The sequence below is a fragment of the Mauremys reevesii genome, linkage group 3, assembly GCF_016161935.1.
Source record: "Mauremys reevesii isolate NIE-2019 linkage group 3, ASM1616193v1, whole genome shotgun sequence".
In the NCBI taxonomy this organism is placed as follows: Eukaryota; Metazoa; Chordata; order Testudines; family Geoemydidae; genus Mauremys; species Mauremys reevesii.
Genome location: NC_052625.1, coordinates 67,219,918 through 67,234,134, shown reverse-complemented (window position 1 = coordinate 67,234,134; position 14,217 = coordinate 67,219,918). Strand labels below are relative to the sequence as shown.

General features: G+C 40.8%; 1 protein-coding gene across 6 annotated transcripts in view; it reads right to left on the bottom strand.

The window, feature by feature from the left end:
- The window catches only part of STRN (striatin), a 110,870-nt gene that overhangs the window by 76,102 nt on the left and 20,551 nt on the right, over nucleotides 1-14,217 (bottom strand). For all 6 annotated transcript variants that reach the window (XM_039529803.1, XM_039529804.1, XM_039529805.1 and 3 more), the window contains exon 2: nucleotides 8,187-8,290. In XM_039529803.1, coding sequence (XP_039385737.1) covers nucleotides 8,187-8,290 — 104 coding nt within the window. The remainder of the gene's footprint in view (nucleotides 1-8,186; nucleotides 8,291-14,217) is intronic.

Genomic DNA, 14,217 nt, shown 5'->3' with positions numbered 1-14,217 from the left:
AGAAATCTGGCTAGATTGTTGGGCTCAACAGGTAGTGATCAATGGCTCAATGTCTAGTTGGCAGCCGGTATCAAGCGGAGTGCCCCAGAGGTCGGTCTTGGGGCTGGTTTTGTTCAAAATCTTTACTAATGATCTGGATGATGGGTTGAATTGCACCTTCAGCAAGTTTGCAGATGACACTAAGATGGGGGGAGAGGCAGATACACTGGAGGGTAGGGATAGTGTCCAGAGTGACTTAGACAAACAGGAGAATTGGACCAAAAGAAATCTGATGAAGTTCAACACTTAGGAAGGAAGAATCCCATGCACCACTACAGGCTGGGGACCAACTGGCTAAGCAGCAGTTCTGCAGAAAAGGACCTGGGGATTATAGCGGACGAGAAGCTGGATATGAGTCAGCAGTGTATCCTTGTTGTCAACAAGGCCAACGGCATATTGGGCTGTATTAGTAGGAGCATTGCCAGCAGATCGAGGGAAGTAATTATTCCCCTCTATTTGGTACTGGTGAGGCCACACCTGGAGTATTGTGTCCAGTTTTGGTCCCCACAGTACAGAAGGAATGTGGACAAATTGGAGAGAGTCCAGCAGAGGGCAACAAAAATTATTATGGGGCTGGGGCATATGATTTATGAGAAGAGGCTGAAGGAACTGGAATTATTTAGTCTGCAGAAGAGAGGAGTGAGGGGGGATTTGATAGCAGCCTTCAACTACCCAAAGGGGGATCCAAAGAGGACGGAGCTAGGCTTTTCTCAGTGGTGGCGGATGACAGAAGCAGCAGCAATGGTCTCAAGTTGCAGTGGGGGAGGTCTAGGTTGGATATTAAGAAACATCATTTCACTAGGAGGGTGGTGAAGCACTGGAATGGGTACCTAGGGTGGTGGTGGAATATCCATGCTTAGAGGTTTTTAAGGCCTGACTTGACAAAGCCCTGGCTGGGATGATTTAGTTGGGAATTGGTCCCGCTTTGAGCAGGGGATTGGACTAGATGATCTCCTGAGGTCTCTTCCAACCCTAATAGTCTATGATTCTATGCACTCGGAAACAAAACAATGTAAAACTTTGGAGCCTACAAGTCTACTCACTCCTACTTCTTGTTCAGCCAATCGCTAAGACAAACAAGTTTGTTTATATTTACAGGAGATAATGTTGCCCACTTCTTATATACAATGTCACCAGAAAGTGAGAACAGGCGTTCACATGGCACTTTTGTAGCCAGCATTGCAAGGTATTTATGTGCTAGATATGCTAAATATTCGTATGCCCCTTCATGCTTCAGCTGCCATTCCAGAGGACATGCTTCCATGCTGATGACGCTCGTTAAAAAAATAATGTGTTAATTAAATTTGTGACTGAACTTCTTGGGGGAGAATTATATATCTTCGGCCCTGTTTTACCGGCATTCTGCCATGTAGTTCATGTTATAGTAGTCTCGTATGATGACTCAGCACATGTTCATTTTAAGAACACTTTCGTTGCAGATTTGACAAAATACAAAGAAGGTACCAATGTGAGATTTTTAAAGATAGCTACAGCACTCGACCCAAGGTTTAAGAATCTGAAGTGCCTTCCAAAATATGAGAGGGATGAGGTGTGGAGCATGCTTTCAGAAGTCTTAAAAGAGTAACACTCTGATGCAGAAACTACAGAACCTGAACTACCAAAAAATTTTTTAAAAAAAAATCAACCTTCTGCTGATGGCACCTGACTCAGATGATGAAAACGAACATTCATCAGTCTGCACTGCTTTGGATTGTTATCGAGCAGAACGTGTCATCAGCCTGGACGCATGTCCTCTGGAATGGTGGATGAAGCATGAAGGGACATATGAATCTTTAGTGCATCTAGCATGTAAATATCTTGCAACACCAGCTGCAACAGTGCCATGTGAATGCCTATTCTCACTTTCACATCTTCATTTATTAATGGACCTACTAACTTGGGCAGGTTTTTCCTCCCATCCCAATATACTTTTGAAAATCCTTCTGATTCCTTTCACATCAAGGTAATTAATTCATTTTCTTCATGGCTCTCACTTTTTATCTTGTGTGTTAAACTCCTTCTATCTAGTTTTGTTTCCTCTCCCCTTCTTCAATCCCAGGGGAGTTTCTTTTCAATCCCAGAAGTTTGAGTAGATACTTATTGATCCACCATGACCAGTTGGTTTTCTTTGCATTTTCCATTTTCAGAGGGACTATAGTTTGTTGCACTTTAGTCTTTTACTTTTCCCAGCACTCCTTCTACACAAATGGATTTTAATACTTTCTCCCATTATATGTTCACTAAATTCCCTCAAATTGTAGTCCAACTCTGACTAGCTCCAACTGAACTACATTTTTAACACTAAAACTGGCTGCTCCAGATTAGAGGCCAGCTATATTAACATATATGGAGAATTGTACATTGCAGCTAACTATACTTGTGTTTGTGCAGCAGATAAATGGAGAAATTTAGTTTCCCATATGATCATTATGACAATATGGAATACCCAAAAAGAATACCCTAAAGTTTGGAGGATAAAAAATTAAACTTAAAGATATACATTATCTTCACATGAAAATTATGGTTTAGAGGAGATGTAAGTCATTGAACTATTAACATCTACATTAAATTTCTGAAACGAATAATTTGTAGGAACAGCAGTATGCAGAGACTGAAAAGTAAAATGATATGAAAATAATTGGCTTGAACAGACATGTTACCGAAGTATGACAGGGTCAGGCCAGATTGATACAGGAGAGTGTTAGAAGGCAGATATTAGTCCCAGATTAATTAAGTAGATCCCTTTTCCCTGGGTAAGGTAACGGGCAGTTCCAGAACAAGCAGGAACCAACTAGGGCAGGCAGGCTAATTAGAACACCTGGAGCCAATTAAGAAACTGCTAGAATCAATTAGGACAGGTTGGCTAATCAGGGCACCTGAGTTAAAAAGGACCTCACTTCAGTTTGTAGTGTGCATGCGAGGAGCTGGGAGCAAGAGGCACTAGGAGCTGACAGTGAAGACATATTGCTGGAAGACTGAGGAGTACAAGCATTACAGACACCAGGAGAAAGGTCCTGTGGTGAAGATAAAGAAGGTGTTTGGAGGAGGCCATGGGGAAGTAGCCCAGGGAGTTGTCGCTGTCGCGCAGCTGTACCAGGAGGCACTCTAGACAGTTGCAGTCCACAGGGCCCTGGGCTGGAACCTGGAGTAGAGGGTGGGCCTGGGTTCCCCCCAAACCTCCCAACTCCTGATCAGATACATGAGTAATTGACCTGGACTGTGGCTTCTACGAGAGGGGAAGGTCTCTGAGCTCTTTCCTGACCCACAACGTGAATCTCTGAGGCGATCAAATCCACCAATAAACACAGGACCCACCAAGGTAGAGGAGGAACTTTGTCACAGAAGTTATTTTCCAACTGCAACCAGCTTTGAAAGTCATTTGGAAGGAAGATATTTTTAGACTGCAAAGCTATGTTACTAAATAGATCTGCTTAGTTACTAAGATAAGGAGGATCACTACAACTGCTTTTGCTTTCTCACTTCATTAGCTTATTCATTGCTCTGCTTCATTCTTTTCTTCTTCATGAACTGCTGTGCAAGTAATCCATATTTGCTATTCAATATGGCTGCCCCAACATCTCAATAATTGAGAACAAGAAACTTAATTAAATTTTAAACTTTTAAACTCTCTCAATTTAAATGCCCTAGGATCAAAGACTTTCATTGCTCACAGACCAATTCATAGAAAGAAACCAGTTTGATTTCTAATCAAGAAATGCCACTATTTCTTGGAAATATTTCAGTGTGTAGACCTGAAGCATCCAATCCAGCTGTGCTGAGAGTGTCTGCCAAACAACCGTAGAAGTACTAAGAGGAGTCGCCAGACCAATAGACGTAAACAAGACAGACTGCCAGGAACAGCATTGGGAGATATCCTGGCCAGGGGAGAAGGCGCCAGTCTTACTCTGACCAGACACACCATTTTAAAAAATAACAAAAGTATTTCTAGAAAAGTGGCCTAAGAATTCTGTTTGGTTAAAATACTCTGGAAAGGCAAATGAGTAACAGACGGATTATTAGTTGTTGGACATATGCTTAAACCAGATTAGCATGTTTTTAGTTAGCTCCTGAAAATCCAGGGATAATAATTTAAACAAGTAACTGGTAACTGAGCAACATTACAACTAAAAAAGTAATAAAATAACCTTGAAGAGTGAACAAAAAAGTCTTACACTGCAATCTTCTGGATGGTAGCAAAATTACAACAGAATTGCTTTGAACCAGCAAATGTATGAAAGAATTCAAATTATTGATTATCCCTCTTCTTTTTAAATGACTTTTGCATATAATGTATTAAAGAATCCTTGATAGAAATCATTATGTATTAAAGTTGTCCAAATCTCTTTGCCAGGGAATAGAACCAAAAACACTCTGCTCCATAGTGGAAAATTTTTACACTATAAGTAATGAGTCTTGCATGATTTTATAGTGCTTAATTACAGAATAGTGACATTGATTAGAAATTAAGTTAATCATTTTCAGCGACTGAAAAAATAGGCTGAATACTCAGTATACAGAGGCTTGAGAGGCAGCATATTGTTGAGAAACCAGTGCCATTCCCACTTGTCATGACATGTTGCCAATGAGCCCTAGTATGGATCAGCATTTTAAACACTGGGTGATGACTAATGGGTATGGTTATTTGCTTGATAAAGATTTGGTAAATTTGGAGAGCAGGGCAGGAGCCACGTAATCTTCCCTTTATCTCTTAATTACCTGATTTTTTTTCTCCTCCTCTCCCCAATCTTGCTTTCCCCTGCCCTCATCACAATTGGCCAAGAGAAAAGTTCTGCTCCTCTCCTGCAGATTGTCCTTTTTGTGACTCCCAGATGCTCAGTGGGAACAATCAACATAAGCTCTTCACTGAATGTTGGCTAACCCAGGTTGTGAGCTGATTTAGGAAAATACTGTTGTGACACACAGCAGGGCTTCTTGTGCTCAGTATGCTGCCCTGCCTCTAAGTACCAAACAAAATTTCTGCTTAGAGACCTTCCCAGAACAAATACGAGATTGTTTCTTGAAAGTGAAGATTGCTATAAATAGCTGTCAGCCTAACCCATTCAGAAACATTGAATTTGCTTTAAAAATGGTTAAAAACAGAGGAAGAAAGGAACTGTCATGCCAGATCAGATTAGTTGACCATCTAGTTTGATATCCTGACTGACAATGTCTAATATCACACACTTCAGAGAAAGGTGCAAGACTAATTATTAATGGATAAACATGAAACACTGTGCCCATAGGAGGGAAAGTGGTGGTTTTTCCTAACCTATTTAGTGGTCATTTTATGCCCTAAAGCATAAGGGATGAAATGCCCCTAGTACATTTCTAAGGCTATAAAAGCAGCAAAGAGCCCTGTGGCACCTTATAGACTAACAGACATATTGGGGCATGAGCTTTCGTGGGTGAATACCCACTTCGTCGGATGCATGTAGTGGAAATTTCCAGGAGCAAGTATATATATATGCAAGCCAGAAGCAGGCTAGAGATAACGAGGTTAGTTCAACCAGGGAGGATGAGGCCCTCTTCTAGCAGTTGAGGTGTGAAAACCAAGGGAAGAGAAACTGCTTTTGTAGTTGGCAAGCCAGTCACAGTCTTTGTTTAATCCTGAGCGGATGGTGTCAAATTTGCAGATGAACTGAAGCTCCGCAGTTTCTCTTTGAAGTCTGGTCCTGAAGTTTTTTTGCTGCAGGATGGCTACCTTTAGATCTGCTGCTGTGTGTCCAGGGAGATTGAAGTGTTCTCCTACAGGTTTTTGTATTTTGCCATTCCTAATATCTGATTTGTGTCCATTTATCCTTTTCCGTAGGGACTGTCCAGTTTGGCCGATGTACATAGCAGAGGGGCATTGTTGGCATATACTGGCGTATATTACATTGGTGGACATGCAGGTGAATGAACCGGCGGTGGTGTGGCTGATCTGGTTAGGTCCTGTGATGGTGTCGCTGGTGTAGATATGTGGGCAGAGTTGGCATCGAGGTTTGTTGCATGGATTGGTTCCTGAGTTAGAGTTACTATGGTGCGGTGTGCAGTTACTGGTGAGAATATGCTTCAGGTTGGCAGGTTGTCTGTGGGCGAGGACTGGCCTGCCACCCAAGGCCTGTGAAAGTGAGGGATCATTGTCCAGGATGGGCTGTAGATCCCTGATGATGCGTTGGAGGGGTTTTAGCTGGGGACTGTATGTGATGGCCAGTGGAGTCCTGTTGGTTTCTTTCTTGGGTATGTCTTGCAGTAGGAGGCTTCTGGGTACATGTCTGGCTCTGTTGCTGTGTTTCCTTATTTCCTCATGCAGGTACTGTAGTTTTGAGAATGCTTGGTGAAGAATTTGTAGGTGTTGGTCTCTGTCTGAGGGGTTGGAGCAGATGCGGTTGTACCTCAGAGCTTGTCTGTAGACAATGGATTGTATGGTGTGCCCATGATGGAAGCTGGAAGCATGAAGGTAGGCATAGCAGTCGGTAGGTTTTCGGTATAGGGTGGTGTTAATGTGACCATCACTTATTTGCACTGTGGTGTCTAGGAAGTGGACCTCCTGTGTAGATTGGTCCAGGCTGAGGTTGATGGTAGGGTGGAAGATGTTGAAATCGTGGTGGAATTTTTCCAGAGAGTCTCCTTCCCGTGGGTCTAAGGCTATGTTTACACTAGCACTTTTGTCAGTAAAACTTATGTCACTCAGGAGTGTGAAAAAACACATCCCTGACCGACAGAAGCACTGGTGTGGACAGTGCTATGTCGGCAGGAGATGCTCTCCTACCGACATAGCTACTGCTGCTTGTTGGAGGTGATTTAATTATGTTGACGTCGGCATAGGATGGCTACATGGGATATCTTACAATGGCGCAGCTGCATCTGTACCACTTTAAGGTCTCTAATGTAGACATAGCCCTTGAGAGACAAAATGGGTGAGGTAATCTCTTTTATTAGACCAACTTCTGTTGGTGAGAGAGATAAGCTTTTGAGCTCACACAAGATTTCTTCAAATCTGGGAAATGTACTCAGTGTCAAAGAAAACAGGAGTACTTGTGGCACCTTAAAGACTAACAAATTTATTTAAGCATGAGCTTTCATGAGCTACAGCTCACTTTTTCGGATGCACGGATAGCTCACGAAAGCTCATGCTTAAATAAATTTGTTAGTCTTTAAGGTGCCACAAGTACTTCTGTTTTTTTTGCGGATACAGACTAACACGGCTGCTACTCTGAAACCTGTCAGTGTCAAAGCTAAATTCAAGGATCAGATTGTTTAGCACAAATAGTTAACACATCTCAAGGGACCATTCAAGGTGAAGTGGCCAGTTAACACCTCTCCAGTCAAAGGGGAAAAGGAGAGGAAAAAAAGCTGGGGGAAAGCGGTTTACTGGGTTATAGGTTGTTATAAATCCAGTATCTTTATTAAGTCCATGATTTTTAGTGTCTAGCAACTTATGAATTTAAACTTCCAGGCTTGTCTTTTAAAGGTGTTAGGCAGATTTTCTTTAAGGATGAGGACCTCTGTCAGACCTCTGTGGTGAGTGTTCACCCACAGGTGATTTGCTGTTTTTGTCCATTATCATTTTTCTATGTGGATTCATTTGAGAGCATAGTGATTGTCTGGTTTCAACCAAATAGTTGTTGTTGGGGCATTTAGTGCACTGGGTGAGCTACACCACATGTTGCGATAGACGTGTGTAGAACACATGGAACTTGAAAGAGTTATCAAGATTTTAAAATATAGATATTTATGTGGATAACAAGAATTTTTATTTAGTTTATTAACAAACAAGAGCTTTGGAAGAGAAAAAAAATTGTTTCATGATATAAAACAATGTCTTCTGTGAGTTAGAAAGAAACTTGCCCTGAGAGATGTTATACTGTAATTGACTGACTAATGCAGGGTTTTTTAAAACCTTTTTCTGAAGCATCTGAATAGTGGATACTTTTGGTGACAGGATTCTGGATAAGCAGATTCTGGCTACCCCTCTGATACAGGATTCTGGATGAGATAGACTGATTCAGTCTAACAATTTTTACGTTCATAATTACCAATTCAAGATTCAGATCTACAAAAAAAATATTTTCCTCTGATGAGCCAAATGATATCAAATATTAAAAGACAAATGTTAGTAAGAGATTTTTTAAACAAAATTCTCTAGTATCTTAAAAGTGATGTACCTTTCCTGTTTAAGAGCATATTCCAGCATTTTGATTCTCCGCACTAGATCCTTCTTCAGATTTTCTTGTCCCTTCCTTTCCCCTTGAAGAAAGGCAATCTGGGCCTGGAAAAGACAAAACTCTACTTAGAAAAGTTACACACACACAAAAAAATTATATTATATATATAAAAATCACACACACATATATATTTGCATGACAGATATATTAAGGGTGCCATCCACTCCCAACCCCTGCTGAATCATTTCACAACTGACTCAATTTAACACTGTTTAAAAGAAGTTTGGCCACTGAAAACTATCATTTTGACCATATCAACTCTCTTGAATTCCTCCACTGGCTCCCCCTTTCTCTATTGCCTCAAACATAAGCAGCTCGTCTTCACTTTCAAGACCCTTCACAGTCAGTCCCCAGCATATCTGTAATCTCTCATTCACAAGCAAGCTACAAGTGCTCATCTCCGATTAGCCCATGATGCCAGCCTTCACTGCCCATGTTACATTTTCAAAACAAGCATCTTTGGGCATTCTTCTATGCTGCCTCATGCACTTCAGCTGAAGTATTCTCTGTAAAAATCCACAAAATCACCATCTTATCCATTTTCAAATCCCTCCTCAAAATATCTCCTTGGTTAAGTTTCTTTTGTAGGCATCACGATATTAGGTTGCTACTATTCAGAGACCAGTGCCTATCATGCTAACAAACATTATCTCATAATCTGCCATCTCGTGTCTTATACTGAGACTGTAAGCTCCTTGGGCCAGGAGCAGTCTTTTTGATCTGTGTTTGTACTGTAAATTATTATTATTAAGTCTGTTATAAAACTATCCATAGTTTGCACTGACAAACCCTTTAAACCATGACCTAATTAAAGACTCCAAAATAATAAACGGGAGTTAAAGAAATATAGTAATATTTAACTGCCTCACATAGCAATTAAATTTGGTCTGAGGGCTAAGCATTCAAGCAAATATAAAAAACATAAGTAGCATCCAAAAAAACGTAGGCAGAAAAAGACACAAACAACATGTAAGGGGAGAATGTCTTGAGTTGAATAATAACTGAAGTAGTATGTAAATAGGTTAGATATTTCGTAGATATCTATATTGCAGGTCAAAGGATTTCTTTAAAGTTAATGAAAGGAAAAGGAAAACTTAAAGGCTAAGCCTTTATTTAAATGTTGGGAAAAACAGACTATGAAGTTTATTCAGAAACATTGTTTATAAGAAATGTCAGTTGAACTAATAAAAAAGGTTTTTGGAGGGAGGTGGGAGATTTAAAGACACAAATGGCAGTTAGGTGCCTAATTCCCATTGTCTCTGAATGGAAATTGGCACTTAACTACTTTTAAAAATCTCCTTTATGTATAAAATTGTAATAGAAGATGTTCATGACCAATCATGCAAAAAGGCCAACTGGTGCCCAAAAGAGTTATCTCTGGTACAAACCAGGTCCCTGAGCTCTTTCTAAACCAACTCATGGAACTTCTCTTACTGAGAAGAACAAACAGGCCTGTAACTAGAGCTGATCTGGAGAACAGAAGGGTGTGCTGTCTGCCAGGTACTAAGATACGGGATGTGGCCCTGAGGCTGAAAAGGATCCTAATGGGAGCAGAAAAGAATCCGCTGATTGTCCTTCATGTGGGAACAAAATGATACAGCTAGATTCTCGCTGGAACGTATCAAGGGAGACTATGCCAGGCTGGGGAAGATGCTTAAAGAAATGGAGGCTCAGGTGATCTTCAGTGGGATTCTGCCTGTTCCTAGAGAAGGGCAACAAAGGTGTGACAAGATTATGGTGATCAACAGATGGCTCAGGCAGTGGTGCTATAAGGAGGGCTTTGGGATGTGTGGCCACTGGGAAGCATTCATGGACAGAGGACTGTTCTCTAGGGATGGATTTCACCTGAGTAAGGAGGGAAATAGACTTCTAGGATGGAGGCTAGCACAACTGATTAAGAGAGCTTTAAACTAGGAATTTGGGGAAGATGGTTGGGAGATGTCCAGGTAATCTCCATGCCAGAATTTAACATTGAGAGGGAAGAAAACAAAGTAAGAAAGGATACAGTCGTGAGTAGGAGAATGGACATAAGGAGGAAGGGTAGTGTAGATACCAGTCCAATAGGTGATACTGGTGGTAGAATGTCTGTGCCTAATTGGGTAAAGAATATCAGTGAAGCCTAATGGCAAAAATTAAGATGTTTGTACACTAATGCGAGGAGCCTAGGTAACAAAATGGAAGAACTAGAGCTACTGGTGCAGGAAGTGAAACCAGATATTATAGGGATAACAGAAACATGATGGAATAGTAGTCATGACTGGAGTACAGGTATTGAAGGCTATGTGATGTTTAGGAAAGACAAAAATAAAGGCAAAGGTGGAGGAGCAGCATTGTATATCAGTGATGAGGTAGACTGTAAAGAAATAAGGAGTGATTAAATGGATAAGACAGAGTCTGTCTGGGCAAAAATCACATTGGGAAAGAAAGCTACTAGAGCCTCCCCTGAGATAGTGCTTGGGGTGTGCTACAGACCGCCGGGATCCGATTCAGATATGGATAGAGACTGCTTTAATGTTTTTAATGAAATAAACACTATTAGAAATTGTGTGATCATGGGAGACTAACTTCCCAGATATAGACTGGAGGACAAGTGCTAATAATAATAATAGGGCTCAGATTTTCCTGGATGCTATGGCTGATGGATTCCTTCACCAAGTAAAAGCAGCAAAGAGTCCTGTGGCACCTTATAGACTATCAGAAGTTTTAGAGCATGAGATTTCGTGGGTGAATACCCACTTCGTCGGATGCATGTAGTGCAACCAAGTAGTTGAAGAACCAACAAGAGGGGATGTCATTTTAGATTTGGTTTTGGTGAGTACCGAGGACCTCATAGAAGAAATGGTTGTAGTGGACAACCTTGGTTCGAGCGATCATGAGCTAATACAGTTCAAACTAGATGGAAGGCTAAACAACAACAGATCTGAGACTAAGGTATTTTATTTCAAAATGGCTAACTTTAAAGAATTAAGGAAATTAGTTAGGGAAGTGGATTGGACTGAAGAACTTGTGAATCTAAAGGTGGAGGAGGCTTGGAATTACTTCAAGTCAAAGTTGCAGAAACTATCAGAAGCCTGCATCTTAAGAAAGGGGAAAAATTCATAGGCAGGAGTTGTAGACCAAGCTGAATGAGCAAGCATCTCAGAGAGGTGATTAAGAAAAAGCAGAAGGCCTACAAGGAGTGGAAGATGGGAGGGATTAGCAAGGAAAGTTACCTTATTGAGGCCAGAACATGTAGAGATAAAGTGAGAAGGCCAAAAGCCATGTAGAGTTGGACCTTGCAAAGGGAATTAAAACCAATAGTAAAAGGTTCTATAGCCATATAATTAAGAAGTGGGACCGCTAAACACTGAGGATGGAGTGGAGGTTAAAGATAATATAGGCATGGTCCAATATCTAAACAAATACTTTGCCTCAGTCTTTAATGAAGCAAATGAGGAGCTTAGGGATAATTGTAGGATGACAAATGAGAATGAGGATACGGAAGCAGATATTATCACATCTGAGGTAGAAGCCAAACTCAAATAGCTTAATGAGACTAAATCGGGGGGCCCAGATAATCTTCATCCAAGAACAATCAAGGAAACGGCACATGAAATTGCAAGCCCATTAGCAAGAATTGTTAATGAATCAGTAAACTCAGGAGTTGTACCTTATGACTGGAGAATTGCTAACATAGTTCCTATTTTTAAGAAAGGAGAAAAAAGTGATCCGAATAACTATAGGCCTGTTAGTTTGACATCTGTAGTATGCAAGGTTTTAGAAAAAAAATTGAAGGAGAAAGTAGTTAAGGACATTGAGGTCAATGGTAATTGGGACAAATTACAACATGGTTTTACAAAAGACAGATCGTGCCAAACCAACCTGATCTCCTTCTTTGAGAAGGTAACAGATTTTTTTAGACAAAGGAAATGCAGTGGATCTAATTTACCTCAATTTCAGTAAGGCATTTGATACAGTTCCACATGGGGAATTATTAGTTAAAATGGAAAAGATGGGGATCAATATGAAAATTGAAAGGTGGATAAGGAACTGGTTAAAGGGGAGATTACAACAGGTCATGCTGAAAAGTGAACTGTCAGGCTGGAAGGAGGTTACCAGTGGAGTTCCTCAGGGATCGGTTTTGGGACCAATCTTATTTAATCTTTTTATTACTGACCTTGGCACAAAAAGTGGGAATGTGCCAATAAAGTTTGTAGATCACACAAAACTGGGAGGTATTGCTAACACAGAGAAGGACCAGGATATCATACAGGAAGATCTGGATGACCTTGTAAACTGGAGTAATAGTAACAGGATGAAATTTAATAGTGAAAAGTGCAAGGTCATGCATTTAGAGATTAACAACAAGAATTACTGTTATAAGTTGGGGACGCATCAGTTGGAAGTAACAGAGGAGGAGAAGGACTTCGGAGTATTGGTTGATCACAGGATGACTATGAGCCACCAATGTGATATGGCTATGAAAAAAGCTAATGCAGTCTTGGGATGCATCAGGCGAAGTATCTCCAGTAAAGACAAGGAGGTGTTAGTACCATTATACAAGGCACTGGTGAGACCTCATCTGGAATATTGTGTGCAGTTCTGGTCTCCTATGTTTAAGAAGGATGAATTCAAACTGGAACAGGTACAGAGAAGGGCTACTAGGATGATCCGAGGAATGGAAAACCTGTCTTATGAAAGGAGACTCCAAGAACTTGGCTTGTTTAGCCTAACCAAAAGAAGGCTGAGGGGTGATATGATTTCTCTCTACAAATATATCGGAGGAATAAATACCAGGGAGGGAGAGGAATTATTTAAGCTCAGTACCAATGTGGACACAAGAACAAATGGATATAAACTGGACACTAGGAAGTTTAGACTTGAAATTAGACAAAGGTTTCTAACCATGAGAGGCGTGAAGTTCTGGAACAGCCTTCCAAGGGGAGTAGTGGGGGCAAAAGACATCTGGCTTCAAGACTAAGCTTAATAAGTTTATAGAGGGGATGGTATGATGGGATAATTTTGGCAATTAATTCATCTTTGATTATTAACAGGTAAATATGCCCAATGGTCTGTAAAGGGATATTAGATGGGGTGGGATCTGAGTTACTATGGAGAATTCTTTCCTGGGTGCTGGCTGGTGAGTCTTACCCACATGCTCAGGGTTTAACTGATCACCATATTTGGGGTCAGGAAGGAATTTTCCTCCAGGGAAGATTGGCAGAGGCCCTGGAGGTTTTTCGCCTTCCTCTGCAGCGTGGGACATGGGTCACTTGCTGGAGGATTCTCTGCACCTTGAGGTCTTTAAACCATGATTTGAGGACTTCAATAACTGAGACATAGGTTAGGGGTTTGTTACAGGAGTAGGTGGGTGAGATTCTGTGGCCTGCATTGCGCAGGTCAAACTAGATTATCATAACGGTCCCTTCTGAACTTAAACTCTATGATTCTAACTCAGATGTTTGAAGCCAAGCATATTTATAGACATCCACTCCACGGTACTAGCCCTGACCACAGTTTCATCCACATCCTAGGCTGCCCATACCCAATGTCAGGCCATATTAATATCCTCATGAATAAGCTGCTGAAGCTCCTGCCATATTTTTTTAGGGAGGAGAATCAAGCAGGATGGCGGGCTAATACTCTGTAATATGAAGGGTTTTGCCTACAGATCGGTAAACTTTTCCTCTAAATTAATCCCATCATGATTATGACACAAAAAACAATTTGTGGTGCTCTACTCTGGCAGCAGTTGATCAGGCCTGACATACTGACTACGCCTCACACACTGCTGTCATAATCAGTATATCAAAGGTGACATGTAAGATATCATTGGAAAACTAGTAACTCACTGATCATTAATATTCTTGTATAATGTATGCACAGGATTTGTACAAAAAGTTATGAATGTGCGCTAGAATCATCCTTAAAATGTGTTTGGCAAGCAACGTATAAGCACAGTCTGTATTAAACAAAGGAATATGGGTTTACC